The 20,527-nt window shown below is 63.8% G+C and overlaps 3 protein-coding genes across 3 annotated transcripts in view; 2 read left to right on the forward strand and 1 right to left on the reverse strand.

Moving 5' to 3' along the window:
- Positions 1-2,928, forward strand: part of ABHD1 (abhydrolase domain containing 1) — a 5,142-nt gene extending 2,214 nt beyond the window's left edge. The window contains exons 2-6 of the mRNA XM_054022921.1: positions 1,545-1,657; positions 1,824-1,997; positions 2,340-2,388; positions 2,465-2,630; positions 2,707-2,928. Of these exons, the coding sequence (XP_053878896.1) occupies positions 1,545-1,657; positions 1,824-1,997; positions 2,340-2,388; positions 2,465-2,630; positions 2,707-2,912 (708 nt within the window). The 3' untranslated portion in view covers positions 2,913-2,928. The remainder of the gene's footprint in view (positions 1-1,544; positions 1,658-1,823; positions 1,998-2,339; positions 2,389-2,464; positions 2,631-2,706) is intronic.
- A 793-nt stretch (positions 2,929-3,721) lies between these two features.
- PREB (prolactin regulatory element binding) lies at positions 3,722-11,506 on the reverse strand. Its single transcript, XM_054022099.1, has 9 exons — positions 11,315-11,506; positions 10,173-10,374; positions 9,624-9,841; positions 6,486-6,566; positions 6,038-6,162; positions 5,088-5,261; positions 4,526-4,598; positions 4,135-4,294; positions 3,722-3,944 (listed from the first exon to the last, which is right to left on the reverse strand). Exons 1-9 carry the CDS (start codon positions 11,444-11,446, stop codon positions 3,850-3,852), a joined length of 1,260 nt encoding a protein of 419 aa, XP_053878074.1. The 5' UTR covers positions 11,447-11,506; the 3' UTR covers positions 3,722-3,849.
- A 5,086-nt stretch (positions 11,507-16,592) lies between these two features.
- Positions 16,593-20,397, forward strand: TCF23 (transcription factor 23). Its single transcript, XM_054022120.1, has 3 exons — positions 16,593-17,122; positions 18,213-18,491; positions 19,028-20,397. Exons 1-3 carry the CDS (start codon positions 16,880-16,882, stop codon positions 19,172-19,174), a joined length of 669 nt encoding a protein of 222 aa, XP_053878095.1. The 5' UTR covers positions 16,593-16,879; the 3' UTR covers positions 19,175-20,397.
- Positions 20,398-20,527: the final 130 nt, after the last annotated feature.

Below are 20,527 nucleotides of genomic sequence, written 5' to 3' on the forward strand. Positions count from 1 at the left end.
GCTTCCATACGAGGAGAGATTAATAAAACTGGGGTGTTTCAGCTTGGAAAAGAGACGACTAAGGTGGGGATATGATAGAGATCTATAAAATCAGGACTGGTGTGGAGACAGTAAATAAGGAAGTGTTATTTACTCCTTCACATAACACAGGAGTATTGTGTGCAGTTCTGGTCTCCCATGTTTAAAACAGATGAACTCAAACTGGAACGGGTGCAGAGAAGGGCGACTAGGATGATCAGAGGAGTGGAAAACCTGTCGTACGAAAGGAGACTAGAGGAGCTTGGGTTGTTTAGTCTGACAAAACGAAGGCTGAGGGGGGATATGATTGCTATCTTTAAATATATCAGAGGGATAAATACAAGGGAGGGAGAGGAATTATTCCAGCTTAGTACTAATGTGGACACGAGAACGAATGGATATAAACTGGCCGTGGGGAAGTTCAGGCTTGAAATTAGACGAAGGTTTCTGACCGTCAGAGGGGTGAAATATTGGAACGGCCTTCCGAGGGAAACGGTGGGAGCGACGGACCTGTCGGGTTTTAAGATTAGGTTAGATAAGTTTATGGAGGGAATGGTTTAATGGTAAAACATAGTAGCCGAGGAAAACCAAGCGATGGTATGTAAATAGTATAATGGCCAACAAGGGTCAGGCTAGAGACTCTTGCCTACATGCTCGGGGTCTTACTGATCGCCATATTTGGGGTCGGGAAGGAATTTTCCTCCAGGGTAGATTGGCTGAGCCTCTGGAGGTTTTTCGCCTTCCTCCGCAGCATGGGGCAGGGATCACTAGCAGGAGGGTCTCAGCCGATTGAAGTCACTAAAACACAGGATTGGGGACTTCAACAGCAGAGTCCAGGGAAGGGTCTTGTGGCCTGCAGCATGCAGGGGGTCAGAGCAGATGATCATAATGGTCCCTTCTGACCTTAAAGTCTATGAGTCTAAGAGCTAGGGGCCACCCAATGAAAAGAATAGGCAACAGGTTGAAAACAAACAACAAGGAAGTATTTCGTCACACAACGCACGGTCAACCTGTGGAACTCTTTGCCAGAGGATGTTGTGAAGGCCAAGACTATAACAGGGTTCAAAAAAGAACTAGATAAATTCACGGAGGATGGGTCCATCGATGGCTATTAGCCAGGATGGCGTCCCTAGCCTCTGTTTGCCAGGAGCTGGGAATGGGCGACAGGGGATGGATCACTGGATGATTCCCTCTGGGGCACCTGGCACTGATCACTGCCAGAGCTGGGGCCCTGGGCTAGCTGGGCCAGTCTGGCTGCACTTCGCTCCATCCCATCTTGCAAACGGCTCTCAGGGCTGAACCCTCCCCATGCACCTGGGGGGCCAGGACCCCCCTCCCTTGCATGCAAGAGTAGGGGATCCAGCATGAACACCCCTGTCAGCTCCATGGCCCCCCATTAACTGCAGTCAGCCAGGGACACCCCCCAGTTAGCCAGCCCCAGCACTGCCTCCCCAGGGACACCCCCCAGTCAGCCAGCCCTGTCCATGCTGCCACTCTGCCCCCGTCAGCTCTGCTCTCGCTCTTAGACCCCCAGAGCCTTCTGCGCAAGCAACACGGAGGACCTGCAGACCGTGGTCACCCACATCAAGGCCCAGCACCCGCGGGCGCCGCTCCTGGCTGTGGGTGTCTCGCTAGGCGGGTGAGGAGCAGGGGCTGGCACAGGGAGGTGAGGGGTAGTTGCCCAGGTATGTGGCGGTTAATGTCTGCCCTCCCAGCTGGGGAGTAGCAAGGGGAGGGGGACTGAAGGGTTAATCCGGGGAGGGGGGGTGCAGATCCCCGGCCCACCTGCGGTGCTGTCTCCCCAGGATCCTGGTGCTGAAGTACCTGGCGCAGCGGGGACACGACACGGGGCTGGTGGCCGCCATGACCTTGTCCGTCCCCTGGGACACCGAGGAATCCAGCCGCTCGCTGGAGCAGCCACTCAACTTCCTGCTATTCAACCAGCGCCTGACAGCCAACCTGCGCCACCTCGTCAGCCGGTGGGGCTGGGTCAGGGGGGGTCAAGGGGACGGGGGGGCTGGTTCATGGGGGTCAGGTATGTGGGGCTGGGTCAGGGGGGCTGTAGGGCTGGTGCAGAGGTTGGGGGGACTGTGGGGGTGATACCTGATCCTCCAACCCCCATGTATGTGGTGAGGAGGTGTGGGGCAGGTGCATGGAGGTTGGGGGGACTCTGGGGCTGATACATGGGGGTCAGGCTGCGGGGCCAGGCTAGGGGGATCAGGTATGTGGGGGTTGGGAGTGTGGGGCTGGTTGATGGGGGTCAGGGGGCTCTTGGCTGTCTTGCTTGGCAGCCCCCCTGCTGACTGTGGGGCCCATTGCAGGCACAGGAAGGTGATTGCAGAGAAGGTGGATGTGGAGCCTGTACTGCAGGTATGGCCCCCCCCCCACCCCCCACCCAGCCGCACCCCCCAGTGCCCCTGGCCCTGACCCCCGCTCTCTGCCCCAGGCGCGCAGCATCCGGGAGTTTGACGAGCGCTACACGGCCGTGGTGTTCGGCTACGGGACGTGTGCCGAGTACTACCAGGACGCCAGCCCCTCGCACTTGGTCCATGCCGTGCGCCTGCCCGTGCTCTGCCTCAACGCGGCGGATGACCCCTTCTCGCCGCTGCAGGGTGAGTGCCGGGGGCTCTGGGCCCAGCGGGGGGGCTCTGGGCTCAGCTCGCGGCTGCCTGACTCGCTCTCTTTCAGCCATCCCCCTGGCCACGGCACGGCGCCTCCCCACACTGGCGGTGCTGGTGACGGCTCGCGGCGGGCACATCGGCTTCCTGGAGGGGCTCTTCCCCCGGCACGAGAGCTACATGGACCGCGTCTTCGCCCAGTTCCTCACCGCCGCCTTCGAGCACAGCCAGGAGCTGAGCCGCAGCCTGGGAACCGAGTGTCCAGCCCCCCAATAAACCTCCTGCCCGGCTACCTCCTGTCCTCCATGAACTGCAGGGAGCCAGGCCAGGGCCCTGCTGCAGTGACACCAACTGCGGGGCTTGGGCCAGCCTGGGCTATGGGGCAGGGCCGAGACCTGGGCCCTAGAGGGGAAAGGCCCTGCTGGACCCCTGCCTGGGGAGGACTGGGGGAGCTGTATGGAGATCAGCTTCCCGAGCCTCACATTACCCAGGCTCTTCCCTGGGGGGGATCCCTCCCCAGAGACACCCCCCCAGTGGTCAGACCCCTGGGGGAGGGGCAGAACAATGGCCATACAGCCGGGGTGACAGCTGAAGGGGGAAGGCTGCCCCCAACCGGGCTCTGGCTCAGCAGAGATTGTAGCCGGCCAGTCCTGCCGAGACACCCGGCCCAGGGCCAATGGAGCCAAGTGGCTGGGGCCTCGCACAGCAACGGGCCTGTGCCCAAACTGGGGGGGGGGGGGGGACCGTAGAGGAAACAGGATTTTCTATTAATTGCACCCCCCGCAGTTCCCCCCATGGGCTCTGCAGGGCCCCCCCCCCCGCCAGGAACGCACAGGCAGGGGAGCGACAGGTCAGACTCCAGTTTTAATGGCAGCCAGCGACCCGCAGCAGGAGCACGGGTTGGGGCTGCTGGCACATCGCTGGATGGTGTCGTGGGTCCGACTGGCCCAGGCTGGGCTCTCAGCCCCCTGCCACGGCCCAGCCAGAACATCTCACCTTCCCGAGAGCTCCGGCCCCGCCCGTCCCATGCAGGAATCCGCCCGGCGCACACGTCCCCACCACGGGCGGGCAGGGCGTGGGGCCGGGGGGCTGCCGGTCTCTGAGTTGCTTCACATTGTCCCGGGGGGGGAGCCGGGCCGGACCAGGCAGGCGAGGGTCCCGACGTGCCCCAGGCAGGGGCAGAGTCTCTCGCTGGCCCAGGGGCTCCTCACGCCTACAGGAAGCCGGGGAAGGCCAGCTGCAGCAGCAGGATGGTGGCCACCACCAGGCCAGCGCAGAGCAGCAGCAGAAGCCACACGGGGAAGCTGCCTGTGGGAGAGAAGGACCCGGCTCAGGGGGAACCAGCCACCTGGGGGGGGAGGGGAGGGGGCGTGACGTCAGGGGGGCCCCGCTAGGATCTAGCCAGAGCAGGGAAGAAGCCTGGGCCAGGGTGGGGGGCAGGACCCCTATGGGGTCTGTCCCACAGGCCCCCCTCCCCCCAGGGGCCCGGGGCACGTACGCCTGGAGGGCAGCAGATGCAGCTTGCAGCGGCTGTCCACGGCCACGCTGAGCAGGGCGGCCTCGTTCTCGGCCAGCAGCTCCCGGCCCCGCCGGCTCTCAGGCAGGAAGGCCACGTCCGTCACCACGATGCCATGCGCCTCCTTCACGTAGTACAGCCTCTGCGGGGAGGGCAGGGTCACGGGCATCACCACGGGCCAAGCCGGGTACTGGGCCCTACCCAGGATGCAGCTGCCTCTGGGGTGGGGCAGCAGCTGCTTCAGCCCTGCACAGCCTGAGGTGGGGGGGTGTCCAGAGCTAGGCCGACGCCCCGCTCCCACAGGGGCACTGGAGAGTCCCCCCACCCCCCGCCAGGGAGCCCCGCCCCCTCCAGGCGCCCGGCAGCCAGTTACCTGCAGTGAGAAGGAGACGTGAATGGCAACCGAGCCCGTCACAGTGCCCAGCCCCAGAAACGTGCCCGAGTCACTGGTGGGACAGATGGCACCAAACAGCTGGTCAGACAGATGGACAGCACAGTCCCCCCCACCCTCGCCCTGACCCCCCCCCAGCCCAGCCTGCCTGAGAACTGGGCCAGTGCCCCCCCCACCCTCGCCCTGACCCCTCCCCCAGTCCAGCCTGCCTGAGAACTGGGCCAGTGTCCCCTCGCCCTGACCCCCCACAGCCCAGCCTGCCTGAGAACTGGGCCAGCACCCCCCCCCTCGCCCTGACCCCTCCCCCAGCCCAGCCTGCCTGAGAACTGGGCCAGTGTCCCCTCGCCCTGACCCCCCACAGCCCAGCCTGCCTGAGAACTGGGCCAGCACCCCCCCCCTCGCCCTGACCCCTCCCCCAGCCCAGCCTGCCTGAGAACTGGGCCAGTGCCCCCCCCCCCCTCGCCCTGACCCCTCCCCCAGCCCAGCCTGCCCGAGACCTGGGCCAGCGCCCCGTCTCCCCCCAGCCCTCGCCCTGACCCCGTACCTGACGGAGAGGCAGGAGACGACCTCGCCCCCGCAGGGCTGGGTGAGCAGCGGCAGGAAGCTTTTTCCATCCCACTTGGTGAGGTAGCAGGGCGGGGGGCGGCGCCCGCGCTTGTGGGGCACCTGCACCGTGTAAAGTCGCAGCGCCTCCGCCTGGTCTGGCACCGCCCCGAACCTGCCACCGGGAGCCCGTCAGCCCAGCCCAGCCCCCGCCGGCCCCCCTGAGCCCAGCCCCCACCCACGCCGGGAGCCCGTCAGCCCAGCCCAGCCCCCGCCGGCCCCCCTGAGCCCAGCCCCCACCCACGCCGGGAGCCCGTCAGCCCAGCCCAGCCCCCGCCGGCCCCCCTGAGCCCAGCCCCCACCCACGCCGGGAGCCCGTCAGCCCAGCCCAGCCCCCGCCGGCCCCCCTGAGCCCAGCCCCCACCCACGCCGGGAGCCCGTCAGCCCAGCCCCCGCCGGCCCCCCTGAGCCCAGCCCCCACCCACGCCGGGAGCCTGTCAGCCCAGCCCCCGCCGGCCCCCCTGAGCCCAGCCCCCACCCACGCCGGGAGCCCGTCAGCCCAGCCCCCGCCGGCCCCCCTGAGCCCAGCCCCCACCCACGCCGGGAGCCTGTCAGCCCAGCCCAGCCCCTGCCGGCCCCCCTGAGCCCAGCCCCCACCCACGCCGGGAGCCCGTCGGCCCAGCCCAGCCCCCGCCAGCCCCCCTGAGCCCAGCCCCCACCCACACCGGGAGCCCGTCAGCCCAGCCCCCGCCAGCACCCCCGAGACCAGCCCCCACCCACACCAGGAGCCCGTCAGCCCAGCCCAGCCCCCGCCAGCCCCCCTGAGCCCAGCCCCCACCCACGTCGAGAGCCCAGCCCCCGAGCCCCACCCTTGACCCACCCGAACAGCCGGGCCCCTGTCCCCAGGGATAAGTCGACCTGGACAGGCATCGCTCCATGCCAGGGCCCTACCTGCAGGCCTGGTAGCGGTAGGTCTTGTCAGGGATGCCCGGCATATTCTCGTCCCAGCGCAGCCGCAGCACCAGCTGGTCCCTCTGCCACACGCAGCAATGGAAATCCCGGCCCGCCGTCACCACCTGCCGGGACGCAGCCGTGAAAGCCGGGCGGGGGGGCCCCCAGCCAGACTCAGGAGCGATGGAGACCCAGCCTCAGTTTCCCCAGTCCGTCTGGCCTGCACCAGGCTGCGACTCCCCCTCTCCTGTCTAAGGCACCGCGGCCGCTCCCCACCGTGTGTCACGTCTCCGGGCCAGCACCGGCATCCTGAGCCCCCCTCCCCCACCCACAGGAGCCTTCACTCAGGGACGCCGGCCCCCGCCCCACACAACCCCCCTGACACGTGGGGGGCAGGCAGCGAGCGCCCTGGGGGGACTCACCCTGGGCTCCGGGGTCAGCTGCTCACCTTGTTCTCGGGACCCAGCGCAATGTCCTCAATCTCCCCGTCATGGGCTTTGAACTCCCGCACCTTCTTCATGCTGGGGAACTGAGAGAGAGCCGGGCTCAGCGACCCCCCCAGCTGGGGACCTGAGAGAGAGCCGGGCTCAGCGACCCCCCAGCTGCAGAACTGTGAGAGAGTTGGGCTCAGCGACCCTCCAGCGCCCCCCTACCTGGGGAACTGAGAGAGAGCCGGGCTCAGCGCCCCCCTGCCTGGGGAACTGAGAGAGCCGGGCTCAGCGCCCCCCCAGCTGCAGAACTGTGAGAGAGTTGGGCTCAGCGACCCCCCAGCGACCCCCCACCTGGGGAACTGAGAGAGAGCTGGGCTCAGCCACCAGGCTGAGCCCAACACCCTCCCCTCCCCACAACTCTCCCTATGCCCCCAGTCTCCCAGCTCCTCCCCACACGTCAGCCTGGCTGCCACTAACACTGCTATGGCCAGGGCGGGCGCAGCCTGCCGGGCTGGTTTAGCCTGAGGACCTGGGATTGCCAGACTGGACCCGGCCGCCTAGGGCCAGGTGTTGCAGAGAGGGAGGCGCCCGCCCTGGTAGCCCTGAGGCAGCAGGGTTAGTTATAACCACACCCGGCAGCCTTGTGAACCACAGAAAAACAGCCAATCCTGTGTGAATCTTGCTAAGCTCGGGGCCCCACTGGCATCCTGCGGCAGTGAGTTCCACAGGCTAATTAATCATTGGGCTAAAGAGTGTTTCCTTTTATCGGCTTTCAACTGCCCCCCTTTTAGCATCTTTGAACTCTCCTTGGTCTCACGTTATGAGCTGGGAGAAGAAACACGCCCCGTTCTCCCTACTACTGCCCACCCGCCCGAGCAGGACAGTGACAGTGAAATGCTCAGGGTGATTAGTGAGGCTACAAAAACAGAAAACCCAGTAATAATGGGGGATTTCAATCATCCCCATACTGACTGGGCACACGTCGCCTCAGGACAGGATGCAGAGAGACCATTTCTAGACAACGTTAATGACAGCTTCTCGGGGCAGCTGGTCCTGGAACCCACAAGGGGAGAGGCAAGTCTTGATTCAGAGCTAAGTGGCTCACAGGGTCTGGTCCAAGAGACGAACATAGGCAAATCGCCCGGGAATAGTGACCATAATGTTAAATTTAACTTCTCTGTAGGGGAGAAATACCAAAGAAACCCACCACAGCAGCATTTAACTTCAACAAGGGGAACTACACAAAAGCCAGGACATTAGCTAAACGCAAATTAAAAGGAACAGTCACAAGAGTGAAATGCCTGCAAGGTGCATGGAAACTATTTAAAAACACAACAACAGAGGCTCAAACTAAAAGGATACCCCAAGTAAAAAAATCAGTCAGAGGACCAAAAACCCACCCCCCTGGCTAAACAACAGAGTAAAGCGGTGGTTAGTGACAGAAAGGCATCCTTTCAAAATAGGAAGTCAAATCCCACTGAGGAAAACAAAGGATAAACTCTGGCCAAGTGAAGTATAATCAAACAGGCCAAAAAAGAATTTGAAGAGCAACTAGCAAAAGACACAAAAACTAACAGCAACATTTTTTCGAAGTACATCAGCAGCAGGAACCCTGCCAAAGCGATCAGTGGGGCCGCTGGACACTGGAGATGCTAAGGATGCACTCAAGGAAGACAAGGCCGTTGCAGAGAAGCTCTTTGCATTGGCCTTCACTGCAGAGGGAGATTGCCCCACCTGAGCCATTTTCTTTTTAGGTGACAGATCTGAGGGACTGTCCCAGACTGAGGTGTCAGTAGAGGAATGTTTTGGCACAAATCGATCAGTTACACAGTGACAAGTCACCAGGACCAGGTGGTGTCACCCAAGAGTTCTGAAGGAACTCAAATGGGAAACTGCAGAACTCCTAGGATTCCAGAGGTGATCCCGGCAATTACAGGCCAGTAAGCCTGACTACAGTACCAGGCAAAATGGTTGAAACTGTGGTAAAGAAAAGAATTATTAGACACACGGATGAATACAATACGCTGGAGAAGAGTCAACATGTTTTTTGTAAAGGGAAATCACACCTCGCCACTCTACTAGAATTCTTTGAGGGGGTCAACAAGCATGTGGACAAGGGGGATCCAGTGGCTATAGTGAACTTAGATTTTCAGAAAGCCTTTGACAAGGTCCCTCACCAAAGGCTCTTAAGCAAAGTAAGGTGCCCCGGGATAAGAGGGAGGGTCCTCTCATGGATTGGTAACTGGTTAAAAGACAGGAAACAAAGGGTAGGAATAAATGGTCAGTTATCAGAATGGAGAGAGGTAAATAGTGGTGCCCTCCAAGGGTCTGTACTGGGCCCAGTCCTATTCAACATATTCATAATCCATCTGGAAAAAGGGGTAAACAGTGAGGTGGCAAAATTGGCAGATGATACAAAACTGCTCAGGATAGTTAAGTCCCAGGCAGACTGTGAAGAGCTACAAAAGTATCTCTCAACACTGGGTGACTGGGCAATAAAATGGCAGATGAAATTCAAGGTTGATAAATGCAAAGTAACTCACATTGGAAAACATAATCCCAACGCTACATACAAACAAGAAAGATCTTGGAGGCATTGTGGATAGTTCTCTGAGAACATCCACTCAATGTGCAGCGGCAGTCAAAAAAGGGAACAGAATGTTTGGCATCATTAAGAAAGGGATAAATAATAAGAAACTATCATATTGCTTTTATAGAAATCCCTGGTACGCTCACACCTGGAATTGTGCGTGCAGATGTGGTCACCCCATCTCACAAAAGATCTATTGGAGTTGGAAAAGGTTCAGAAAAGGGCAACAAAAATGATTAGGGGTCTGGAACGGCTTGAATATGAGGAGAGATTAATAAGACTGGGACTGTTCAGGTTGGAAAAGAGACGACAGAGAGCCAGAAAATCATGCCTGGTGTGGAGAGAGTGACTAGGGAAGTGTTATTTACCCCTTCTCGTAACACCAGAACCTGGGGTCACCCAATGCCATTAATAGGCAGCAACAGGAAGCATTACGGCCCCGTCTAAGCACTGACCGGCCCCCGCCCACCCAGAGGGAGGCCTGAAGGATCTTGGGCAGGGACCCACAGCCGACATCACCTCCCACAGGGGAGCAGGCTCCACTCCCACCCAGGCCTGCTCCTACCTCCCAGACTCGGAGGAACCCGTCGGTGCCGCCCGTGGCCAGCAGCGAATGGTCCGCGCTGACACGCACGGCCTTCTGCAGCGCGTCAGGGCTGAAGTCCGTCTGCACGCTGCACAGCGTCTCCACTGCCACCTGGCCTGCCTCGCTCCTCGTGTCGCCCTCGCCTTTCTCAGAGGGGCTGGGGGCCTTTCGCTTCCGGGGGCCCTTCTCCGCACCGCCTGGGACAGAAAGAGCAATGACGGCCCACGCCAGCCGGGCGCCTCAGACCCCTGCCCCCATCCGCTCCCCACAGCGCCCCCTGCTGGGCGAGGCCGGGACAGAGTAGCCAGGAGCTCCCCCCCGCCACCTCCTCCCCCCCCCCACACAGCGCCCCCTGCTGGGCGAGGCCGTGAGCTCCCCCCAGCCAGCTGTTGCCCCCCTGCCCACCCACACAGCGCCCCCTCCTGGGCATGGCCGGGACAGAGGAGCTGTTACTTTGGTACTGCTGAGAAGTCAGCCCTGGCTAGGAGCTGCCCCTCCCCGGGCTGGCACCGGGGCTGCGCGTCTCACCGGCCTTGCTGGGGGCGCTGCTGCCGCTTTTCTCGTCGGGCCCCTGCAGGCGGAAGCGGAGGATGTGGCAGCTGGCGTCCTGCCCTGCCGCGATGACGTCGCCCGCCAGCGCCATGCTCATGGTGGCCCGGGTCTCCGTGTCGTGGGAGTGCAGCAGCGAGGCGCTGAGCTGGCCCCCAATCTGCTCCAGCTGGAGGAAATGCTGCAGGGAGCAGAGGGAGACACCAGGGCACAGGGCGATCAGGGACGGGTGTGGGGCAGGGGAGCCCCGAGGACACCCAGGGCTGGGCCCACCCTGCAGACCCCAGGCAGGCTTCGGGCAGCCCCAGAAGTGGCGCTCTCCAGCTGAGCTGTCACGCCCCAGCAAGGCAGCTGCAGGGGGACGACAGGCTCAGCACAGGCCCACTGCCTGCCCCCCCAGCCGCAGGAGCCCGGCCCCAGAGCCTGGCACCAAACCACCAACAGCCCAGAAAGTGCTGAAAGTGCATGATGCACACAGCCTTGCCGGTGCCCCTCACTCCCGACCCGCAGCCCCTGCCAGCCCAGCCCCGCCCCCCCCCAGCTCTGCCGGTGCCCCTCACTCCCGACCCACAGCCCCTGCCAGCCCAGCCCTGCCCCCCCCAGCTCTGCCGGTGCCCCCCACTCCCGACCCGCAGCCCCCTGCCAGCCCAGCCCTGCCCCCCCCAGCTCTGCCGGTGCCCCCCACTCCCGACCCGCAGCCCCTGCCAGCCCAGCCCTGCCCCACCCAGCCCTGCCAGTGCCCCTCACTCCCGACCCGCAGCCCCAGCCAGCCCAGCCCTGCCCCCCCAGCTCTGCCGGTGCCCCTCACTCCCGACCCACAGCCCCTGCCAGCCCAGCCCTGCCCCCCCCCCAGCTCTGCCGGTGCCCCTCACTCCCGACCCGCAGCCCCTGCTAGCCCAGCCCTGCCCCCCAGCTCTGCCGGTGCCCCTCACTCCCGACCCGCAGCCCCTGCCAGCCCAGCCCTGCCCCCCCCCAGCTCTGCCGGTGCCCCTCACTCCCGACCCGCAGCCCCTGCCAGCCCAGCCCTGCCCCCCCCCAGCTCTGCCGGTGCCCCCCACTCCCGACCCGCAGCCCCTGCTAGCCCAGCCCCGCCCCCCCCTCACTCCCGGCCCCGCCCCCACCAGGCCGTTCCTGACGCCGGTCCGGGCCGCGCCGCCGCCGCCCGCCGCCAGGGCCAGCCCGCGCGGGTGGATCTGCAGCGCGTAGAGCGGGAACGGGGCCCGGTAGAGCTCGGGCGGCCGGCGGGGCCCCATGGCGGCTGCGCTGGGGCTGGGGGCTCCCGGACAGCTGGACGTCCACTGCGCACGCGCACACCCGGCCCTCCCCACCGCGCCTGCGCGCAGCAGCCCGTACACGTCAGCATGAGGCGGCCCCGACCGGCGAGGCAGATCCGGGATCACGTGACGCCCGACCCATGTCGCTGCGCCGGCGCCATCTTTGTGCGGGGCACCTCGTGCCCGCGGGGCCGCCGGGACCTTAAAGGGGCCGCGTCCCGCAGAGTCCGTGACGGGCAGCGCCGCCAGAGCGAACTGCACGGGACAGCCGGGCTGCCCCCCCCTCCCTACGCCCCGCCCCCAGGAACCCCCATAGCCCCCATCCCTAACTATGCCCCGCCCCCAGCCATCCCCAGGGACCCCCATAGCCCCCATCCCGCCCCTGCTGCCCCCACACAGTCCCCCAATGCACCCCGCATGGGGCCCCCATCCCTCCCTATCTCCTGCCCCAGAGACCCCCTGACACCCCCATCCCTCACTACACCCTCTCCTGCCTCCGAGGACTGCTGGGGAATGCCCCCCACCTCCAGGGACCCCCAGCACCCCACAGCCCACCCTGCCCCCAGGGAACACTCCCAGTGACCTCCAGCCCCCCCCCCCCCCAGAGCCTGCCCCTGGCTACCCCTGCCCCACTGCCACCCCTGGGCAGCCTCTCCCCTAGGGACCCTCCCCACAGACCCCCACCCCCAGGGAACCCCTGGTGCCCTGTGCCCCAAGGGGCCCCCCCACCCAGCACACCTCCCGCCAGAGCCCACCCCACCCTACCCCCAGTTAACCCCTGGCAACCCCCTCCTCCAGGGACCACCCAGCACCCCCCTGCCCCCATCTGCCAGCCCCCCCCCCCAGCACCCCCTGCCAGCCATTCCCCAGGGCACTTCCCAGTGACACCCCGGCAGACTGTTAGTTTTTAGCGCATGTGTCATGTTATTGACTTAAACTGGGACCGTATAGAACATGGTTGCAACCAAGGTCCTGTAGTGGCACCAAATCTTGTATAAAGGGGGTCAAATGTGGTGTCTAAGACAAAGTGATGGTTGGCTGGTTATGATTATGCTGTCTATATGTGTGTATCAATTTCGTAGTTGAAATTATGAATATTGGCTCTAAAGTGTCTGTATTTCAAACTTATGCTATGTTTCTGGGAGACATCCCAGACAAGTTGGTGTCAGCTCTGCTTGATGGCCCATTAAGGACCATCAGCTACAACTGACCCATTGAGAGAAGGCAAATATGCCTTGTAACTCAGCAAAGTATGCAGGGACTGGCCCATGTGACTCCAGACTCCATTTTGCTGTAATTTTCCACAGTAAGAACAAAGAGGTGTTCTTACACCTGGAAAAGACTATCAAAGGCTGATGCCTCATCTCCATTTTTGTCTTCAATCCTGCTTCTTACCTCTGGAGGAACTTTGCTACAAACTGAAGCTCTCCACAAAGGACTGAGAGCCCATCCCAGCTGGGGATATTCCAGACACTTGATTTGAACCTGCAGTTTATTCTATCACTGCTACAAGACTGAACCAAGAACATTGCCATTACTGTATGTAATTGATTCCATTTAACCAATTCTAACTCTCATCTCTATCTTTTTCCTTTTATGAATAAACCTTTAGATTTTAGATTCTAAAGGATTGGTAACAGTGTGATTTGTGGGTAAGATCTGATTTGTATATTGACCTGGGTCTGGGGCTTGGTCCTTTGGGATCAGGAGAACCTTTTTCTTTTACTGGGGTATTGGTTTTCATAACCATTTGTCCCCATAACGAGTGGTACTGGTGGTAATACTGGGAAACTGGAGTGTCTAAGGGAATTGCTTGTGTGACTTGTGGTTAGCCAGTGGGGTGAGACCGAAGTCCTCCTAGTCTGGCTGGTTTGGTTTGCCTTAGAGGTGGAAAAACCCCAGCCTTGGGCTGTAACTGCCCTGTTTTAAGCAATTTGTCCTGAATTGGCACTCTCAGTTAGGTCCTGCTAGAACCAGCATTGTTACAGCATGAGCTGTGGTTGCACCTCATGGCTCCTCCAGGGTCGGGCCCACGGGGTCACTGAGCTCCACGCTGCCCAGCTGGACTCCCGGACCTGCCCCAAGGGGCCCAGAGACAGGACTTACCTGTGCCTGAAACAGTCACCTCTCCCTAACCCCCTCCTGCCTGCCATCCCCCCCTCCAGGGCAACCCCCCATGGGACCCCCCTGCCAGCGCCTCCCTGGGGCAACCCCCCTACAGGACCTCCCCGCCAGTGCCCCCTCGGGGCAACCCCCCTCCAAGGGGGGTTGTTTTAAACCTGCTGCCTGTTAATTTCATTTGGGGCCCCTAGTTCTCGGGTGATGGGAAGGAGTCATTCTTGACTTTCCCCATGCCAGGCATGATTTTATAGGCCTCTATCATAAACTTGGGGAAAACATGTTGGCTGCTGGATCAAGCATCCGCTCCTGGCTGCCAGCCCCAGCTCCTGGGCCCTGCTGGGCCCTACACCAGAGAGCGGTCCCGCTGCCATTGCCACCTCCCCTGGCGCCAGCAGCACAGCCCCTGGGCCTGGAGGCCTCATCTCCTGCCCCGTCCCCGTGTGTCCTGTCCTGCCCCACCTGTCCTCTCTCTGGCCCAGCTCTGGCTTTTCCTCCCAGCTACTGAGCCCGTGGCCAGCAGGAGGCAGGTTGAGGCGGGGCCTTGGCCAGCCCGGCGCTGGGCGAGTTAGCGGCTCTCGGCCGGGCCTGGGTTTGTCCTGCAGCGAGGCTGCCGGGCGAGTCCCCCAGACGCCGCATTCCCCCGGAGCTGGGCTCTGCTCGGCCCCGGGCAGCTTTGGCTTGTGTGGGCGAGGAGAGGGGACCAGGCTGTAACCCCAGACCCAGCCCAGCTCCTGCCCAGCTCGGCTGCCGCCGCAGTGGGCGCTGTCCGGGGTTCTCTGCTCGGTGTCCCCATCTGGTTCCCTGATTTTGAACCTCTGACCGTCACCTTGTTCCCTGTTTTTTTATTAGTTGTCCCACGCAATCATTTGGTACTGGGTCCAGTGGTCCCTCCCGCTAGGCTGGGGGAGGGGCCTTTAGTAGTGGGCGGCTAAGCCCGCCCACTTCCCGGTTTGCCAATACGGCCTTCTCTGTGCCCCAGAGCGGGCGTGAGCGGCTCCCAGACCGTCGTGGGCCTTGTACAGCTGCTCCCAGCTCAGGGCAGGGCCGGGGGCCTGAAAGCTTCACTTCAGACAGTGCAGAGCCTGTTGCTGGGTCCCACCGGCTCTTCGTTAATCAGAGGTCGTTACGGGTGGGCCCATGGACGCCTCTGTAGCTCTGGGCCTTGTTCCCCCCAGGTCAGGGCTGGCGGGGGGCTGGGTCACATTAACACGTCTGTTCCCTTTATTCCACCTCAATTAATGCAACAGCCCCCCTCCTCACAGGACATCCCCTGGGGTCCCCGGACCCCCTCCTCACAGGACATCCCCTGGGGCCCCTGCCAGCACCCCGTCCTCACAGCACATCCCCTGCGGCCCCCGCCAGCACCCCCTCCTCACAGGACATCCCCTAGGGCCCCGCCAGCACCCCCCCTCACAGGACATCCCCTGGGGCCCCTGCCAGCACCCCCTCCTCACAGGACATCCCCTGGGGCCCCTGCCAGCACCCCGTCCTCACAGCACATCCCCTGCGGCCCCCGCCAGCACCCCCTCCTCACAGGACATCCCCTAGGGCCCCGCCAGCACCCCCCCTCACAGGACATCCCCTGGGGCCCCTGCCAGCACCCCCCCCCCCTCACAGGACATCCCCTGGGGCCCCTGCCAGCACCCCCCCTCACAGGACATCCCCTGGGGCCCCTGCCAGCACCCCCTCCTCACAGGACATCCCCTAGGGCCCCGCCAGCACCCCCTCCTCACAGGACATCCCCTAGGGCCCCGCCAGCACCCCCCCTCACAGGACATCCCCTGGGGCCCCCCTGCCATCCCCCCAGAAGGCCTTACCACCGCAGGGGCGCGCACCAGCAGGAGTGCAGGGTTGCCCGCAGAGGACGCTTGCCTGTGCAGACCTGGGCGCGAAGCGCTGGGAGCTGCCCCCGGTCCCAGCCCAGCCCTAGGAGCCCCAGGAAACGCCCAGCTGCAGGGCAGGCGCCTTCAATCCAGTGCCCCCTCTGCCCCCCCGACCCCTGTCACTGCCATTGTCAGCAGCTTTCCCATCCCCCAACTCTGCCCCCTCGGGGCCCTGCTCACAGCCCCAGCTGGTCTCTCCCCAGCCACAGCTACAGGTCCAGGACGTTGCCCCCCGCAGCCACCCCCTTGTGCCCTAGATTCCTTTGTTGGTGCCCAGTGGTCCCCTCCTCCAGCTGCTCCCTTCTCCTCCTCCTAGACCTCCGGCCGCCCTGGACCACATGGAGCTCTGGGGCGCTTGGCTCCATCACGGCCTCACACCCCTTGGCCACCCAGCTCCGCCGGCGGCCCCAGGCTCCATCTGCCTCAAGGCCTGGGGGCTCCAGACCCCTCCCCTGGGTCTGTGCTGGGGTGCGGGTCACCAGTCTCATGCTCCCAGGGTCGGTTTTTCCCGGCTCTGTGCTGGGGGGCAGCGACTCGAGCAGAACAGGGGGAACCAGGCCCCACAGGAGGCGCGAACCCCACGCTGAGGTCCGGGGAGCACAGGAGGCAAGGAAGGGGCACGGCGGGGAGTCCCCGGGGGGAGGACATTGCACCTGGAGATGGGGCTGGTCTCAGGTGGGTCCTGTCTTGTGTGCAGGGGGCTGTGACTGCTCGTCACCCGGCAGGGGGGTCAGTGGCAAACAGACGTGGCTGCGGGTAACCCTGGAGCGCCTCACTGCCCTTCAATCAGCAGCACAGCCCAGAGCTGAGCTCCAGGCAGGCACTGAGAGGGGCTGGGCCGGGCTGCGCAGCGTGGGAGCTGGAGGCCAGGGCGGGGCATGGCGTCCTAGGCTCCCACATGACCCTGAGCCCAGGCCCAGGATCCCATCACTGAGGGTCAAAGGACGAGGCGCCGACCCGCAGCTCCCATGCAGCAGGGCACTGGCACGGGGCCTGCTTCTCCCCGGCACACCCAGGCACAGGCAGGGAGCGTGGCACTGGGCGGTGCCCCTGCCCTGGGGAGAGCCAAACTCCCCAGCCCTGCCCAGGCCCTGGGAGAACTGGAGGGAGGCTCCGGCCAGGACCGCGCGTTCTCCTCCTATGCAAAGTGCCAAGGAGGGGGTGGCTGGGGAGCGTGGGATGCTCGCCCGGATACTGCTCCGAGCAGGAGCGAGCCGCGGCATCTCTCCTTACACGTCCCAGGAGGCAGATAAGGAGCGAGCACGGCGGGGTACTCCCAGCAGCTCCCAGCAGGCAGGACACCCGGCACACAGCACCTCCCGCCTTGGCCAGCGCAGCCGCCCAGCCCTGCCGATGGGAGCAGACTGCCCCGGCTGGCCCGGGGACTAGCAGCACCGCTGCGCTGGGCATGGCCGAGAGCACCTTTACAGGGGCGGACGGGAAGCAAATGGCCGGCCAGGGGCTGGAGACGGGCACCCCCAGGCCAGCCTCTGCCCTGGCTGGCGGGAAGATGAGAGGCAGCCCAAGCACACTCAGGCTCCCATCGGGCTGGAGGAGAGCAAGCCAGCGAGAGGCGGGCAACAGGCAGGGAGCCAGCAACGCGCCCAGCCTATGCCACAGCGTGACGGGGACCCTCCCAGCTGCAGGCAGGGTAAGGACCAGAGGGAGCGTGCGAGTGGGGAGAAGCACCCAGCATGCCCGGCAGGGGGCGCTGTGGGGAGCGGGGCAGGACTGCGAGTTGTGGGGGGACTCCCGGCTCCTCTCACCAGCAGCAGCGGGGGGGAAATGGGGTCATTATAGGTTTCGACTTTCTAAAAGCCTGGGGCACGGCCCCTGCTGATGGAAGGCAGCCGGCCTGGCTCGGCAAAGGGCAGGAACCCGAGCGCAGGGAGGACCCGTTCCCGGCGGGATGGGGGGCTCTGTGTGCCGGCTGGGTCCGTTAATGAAGATGTTAACGACCTGGCGGGGGGAACTGGGCGGAGAGGGGGGCAGTGTTTGCAGGTCACACAATCACAGACTGGAGTAGCCTGGGGCTGCCAGGGCGGTGGGACTGGACACTGACAAGCAGAGCACAGATGTGCCCACGTTGCACCCCTGGCTGGGCACCACATGGGCACCAGTCACTGGGGCAGGGCACACCGCGGCACAACCAGTCAGCCCGGCTGCACAGTGGGGAGTGGACCAGGCTGGGGAGCTGGTCTGAGAACCGAGGGGCGCCTTGCTGGGGCACGGTGCCAGGGCTGGGCACTCACTTCACTGGAGCAAGCAGGCGTCTCTGGGCCCTGGGAGTGACCGCGGGTATCGGGCAGGGTCTCTGGCCCTGGGAGTGACTGTGGGGTGTTAGGAGGGGTCTCAAGGCCCAATGGCCCATGAGGGATCGTTGGGTGTCGGGCAGGGTCTCTGGGCCTCAGGAGGAACCATGGGGCGTTGGGAGGCGTCTCCAGGCCCTGGTAGTGACTGTGGGGTGTTGGGAGGCGTCTCCAGGCCCCAGTAGTGACTGTGGGGTGTCAGGCAGGGTCTCTGCGCCGCAGGAGGGACCATGGGATGTTGGGAGGCATCTCCAGGCCCTGGTAGTGACTGTGGGGTCTCCGGGCCCCAGGAGGGACGATTGGGCATCCAGAGGGGTCTCCGGGCTCTGTGGGCAGACATGGAGGTCCCCGCACTCCTTGGCCTGGGGACTGGCCAGGCCACAGCGGGGCTGTTTCGGCCGCGTCCGGGCTCAGCGCTGTCTCTCTCCCCAGGGCCACGCCAGCTGTGCTCTGCCCAGAGGGAGCGCGGGGAAGCTGTGCCCCGAGAACGCAGCCCGGGAGCGCAGCCGCGTGCGGACCCTGCGCCAGGCCTTCCTGGCGCTCCAGGCAGCGCTGCCCTCGGTGCCGCCGGACACCAAGCTCTCCAAGCTGGACGTGCTCGTCCTGGCCACCAGCTACATCGCCCACCTGACCCACACCTTGCACCAGGGGCAGCCGCCCCCCGAGGCAGCCCCACTGGCGAGGGCACCCAACTTCCTGCACCCCATGAAGGTAACAGGCCGGGCTCCCCAGCATGCACTGGGCTGCCCAGGGTCCCTGGCTCGCGCCAGCCATGCATGCTGTGCCCCTTGGCAGGGCAGTGGGCCCAGGGCACCGCCTCGGTTCGAGTGGTACCGTGAGGCCGAGGGGGACAGGCAGCTCCGGCTCTGCTCACGGCAGGTCTATCCCATCCCCCAGGCCCCGCGGGGACGTCCCCCGCCCAGAGATGCACTGGGGAGCTGCAGGAGGCAGTGGGGTATTTGGGGCTGGAGGGGTGGTGGGAGCTGGTCTGAGGGAAGTGACCAGTGGGGGGTGGGATCTGGGCCAGGGCCTGTGAGGCACTTGGGGGCACAAATGACCGCCCCGGGTATGCAGAGCCAGGAGGCCCCAGGGTGCCCCATGGATTTGGCCAGGAGTAGCTGCCCTCCCCCACCCCTGCTTGTCTGTCTGTCTCTCCTGGGGCCTCCAGGCAGCCGGGGTCCCTGGCTCTGCCTCCAGCCGGGCGCATGGCCCCAATGCTGAGCCCTCCCTCCCCCCGTGTCTTGCAGAAATGGCCCATGCGGTCCCGTCTCTACGCTGGAGCCTGGAGCGCGGATGTTGCTGACGTGCCTGCAGCTGCCCCCGCAGCCCCCAGCAGCAGGATGAGGAGGGGCAATGAGGGGGGCAGCCCGGGGGCCGGTGGGGCAGCCCTGTGACACCTCCCAGCCTGCAGCCCCGTGCTCCGGCTCCCTGCATGGACCCGAGCCCTGGACTGGCCCAGCCGGCTGCCTGCGCCCCATGGGACTCCGGTGCTCTGCAGGGCTGGCCCGGACTCGCCGCGTCTCTGATCTCCCAGACCCCTGGCACCAGCAGCCATGTGCACCGGGCCTGGCTGCCCCGGCTGGCACCACCTCCTCCCACTGGCTCCAGCTCTCCGAGGGGTCTCTGCTGTCCCCGTGACAGCCCTGCCAGTGCCGCACCGCAGCGCCCCATTGCCCGGCCCGCAAGGGACTGATCTCCTCCCTGCAGGGAGAAGCCAGGCTCCCAGGCTGAGAGGAAGAGGAGGGAAGAGATGGGGGAGGAGGAAAAAGTGCGGCTGCAGGGCAGCCTGGCTGGGCACAGGCCAGAGAGCAGGTGGAAGCCACATCACAGTGTCCCCTGCCCAGCCCTTGCTGTGGTCCCTGACCCCACGTTGCTTGACGGGCAGCACAGTCCGGTCCTGGGCATCAGAACTCCTGGGTTCTGTTCTCGCTGACGCACTCGGTAGCCTTGGCCGGATCGCCAGAGCGTATGGAGATGGGATCCGAGCTGGGAGCCACCTTGCCCGCAGTCCCGGCTCTCGTGGTGGCCAGTGCCAGGTGCTCCGGGGGGGTGTCATAGAATCATAGAATATCAGGGCTGGAAGGGACCTCAGGAGGTATCTAGTCCAACCCCCTGCTCAAAGCAGGACCAATTCCCAACTAAATCATCCCAGCCAGGGCTTTGTCAAGCCTGACCTTAAAAACCTCTAAGGAAGGAGATTCCACCACCCCCCTAGGTAACCCATTCCAGTGCTTCACCAACCTCCTAGTGAAAAGGTTTTCCTAATATCCAACCGAAACCTCCCCCACTGCAACTTGAGACCATTACTCCTTGTTCTGTCATCTGCTACCACTGAGAACAGCCGAGCTCCATCCTCTTTGGAACCCCCCTTCAGGTAGTTGAAGGCTGCTATCAAATCCCCCCTCATTCTTCTCTTCTGGAGACTAAACAATCCCAGTTCCCTCAGCCTCTCCTCATAAGTCATGTGCTGCAGACCCCTAATCATTTTTGTTGCCCTCCGCTGGACTCTTTCCAATTTGTTCACATCCTTCTTGTAGTGTGGGGCCCAAAACTGGACACAGTATTCCAGATGAGGCCTCACCAATGTCGAATAAAGGGGAACGATCACGTCCCTCGATCTGCTGGCAATGCCCCTACTTATACAGCCCAAAATGCCGTTAGCCTTCTTGGCAACAAGGGCACACTGTTGACTTATATCCAGCTTCTCGTCCACTGTGACCCCTAGGGTTTATTTTCCATGATAAAGG

The sequence above is a fragment of the Malaclemys terrapin genome, chromosome 3, assembly GCF_027887155.1.
Source record: "Malaclemys terrapin pileata isolate rMalTer1 chromosome 3, rMalTer1.hap1, whole genome shotgun sequence".
NCBI classification, from domain to species: domain Eukaryota; kingdom Metazoa; phylum Chordata; order Testudines; family Emydidae; genus Malaclemys; species Malaclemys terrapin.

Excerpts from the sequence above, each read along its gene's own strand:
- PREB (XM_054022099.1), bottom strand. The coding sequence starts at position 11,446 with ATGGGGCCCCGCCGGCCGCCCGAGCTCTACCGGGCCCCGTTCCCGCTC. Across the intron at positions 10,375-11,314 it reads CCGGCGTCAGGAACGGCCTG|CATTTCCTCCAGCTGGAGCA; the intron begins GTGGGGGCGGGG and ends TGCTCCCTGCAG. Across the intron at positions 5,262-6,037 it reads TACCGCTACCAGGCCTGCAG|GTTCGGGGCGGTGCCAGACC; the intron begins GTAGGGCCCTGG and ends TCCCGGTGGCAG.
- TCF23 (XM_054022120.1), top strand. The coding sequence starts at position 16,880 with ATGGCCGAGAGCACCTTTACAGGGGCGGACGGGAAGCAAATGGCCGGC. Across the intron at positions 17,123-18,212 it reads CCCTCCCAGCTGCAGGCAGG|GGCCACGCCAGCTGTGCTCT; the intron begins GTAAGGACCAGA and ends CTCTCTCCCCAG. Across the intron at positions 18,492-19,027 it reads ACTTCCTGCACCCCATGAAG|AAATGGCCCATGCGGTCCCG; the intron begins GTAACAGGCCGG and ends CGTGTCTTGCAG.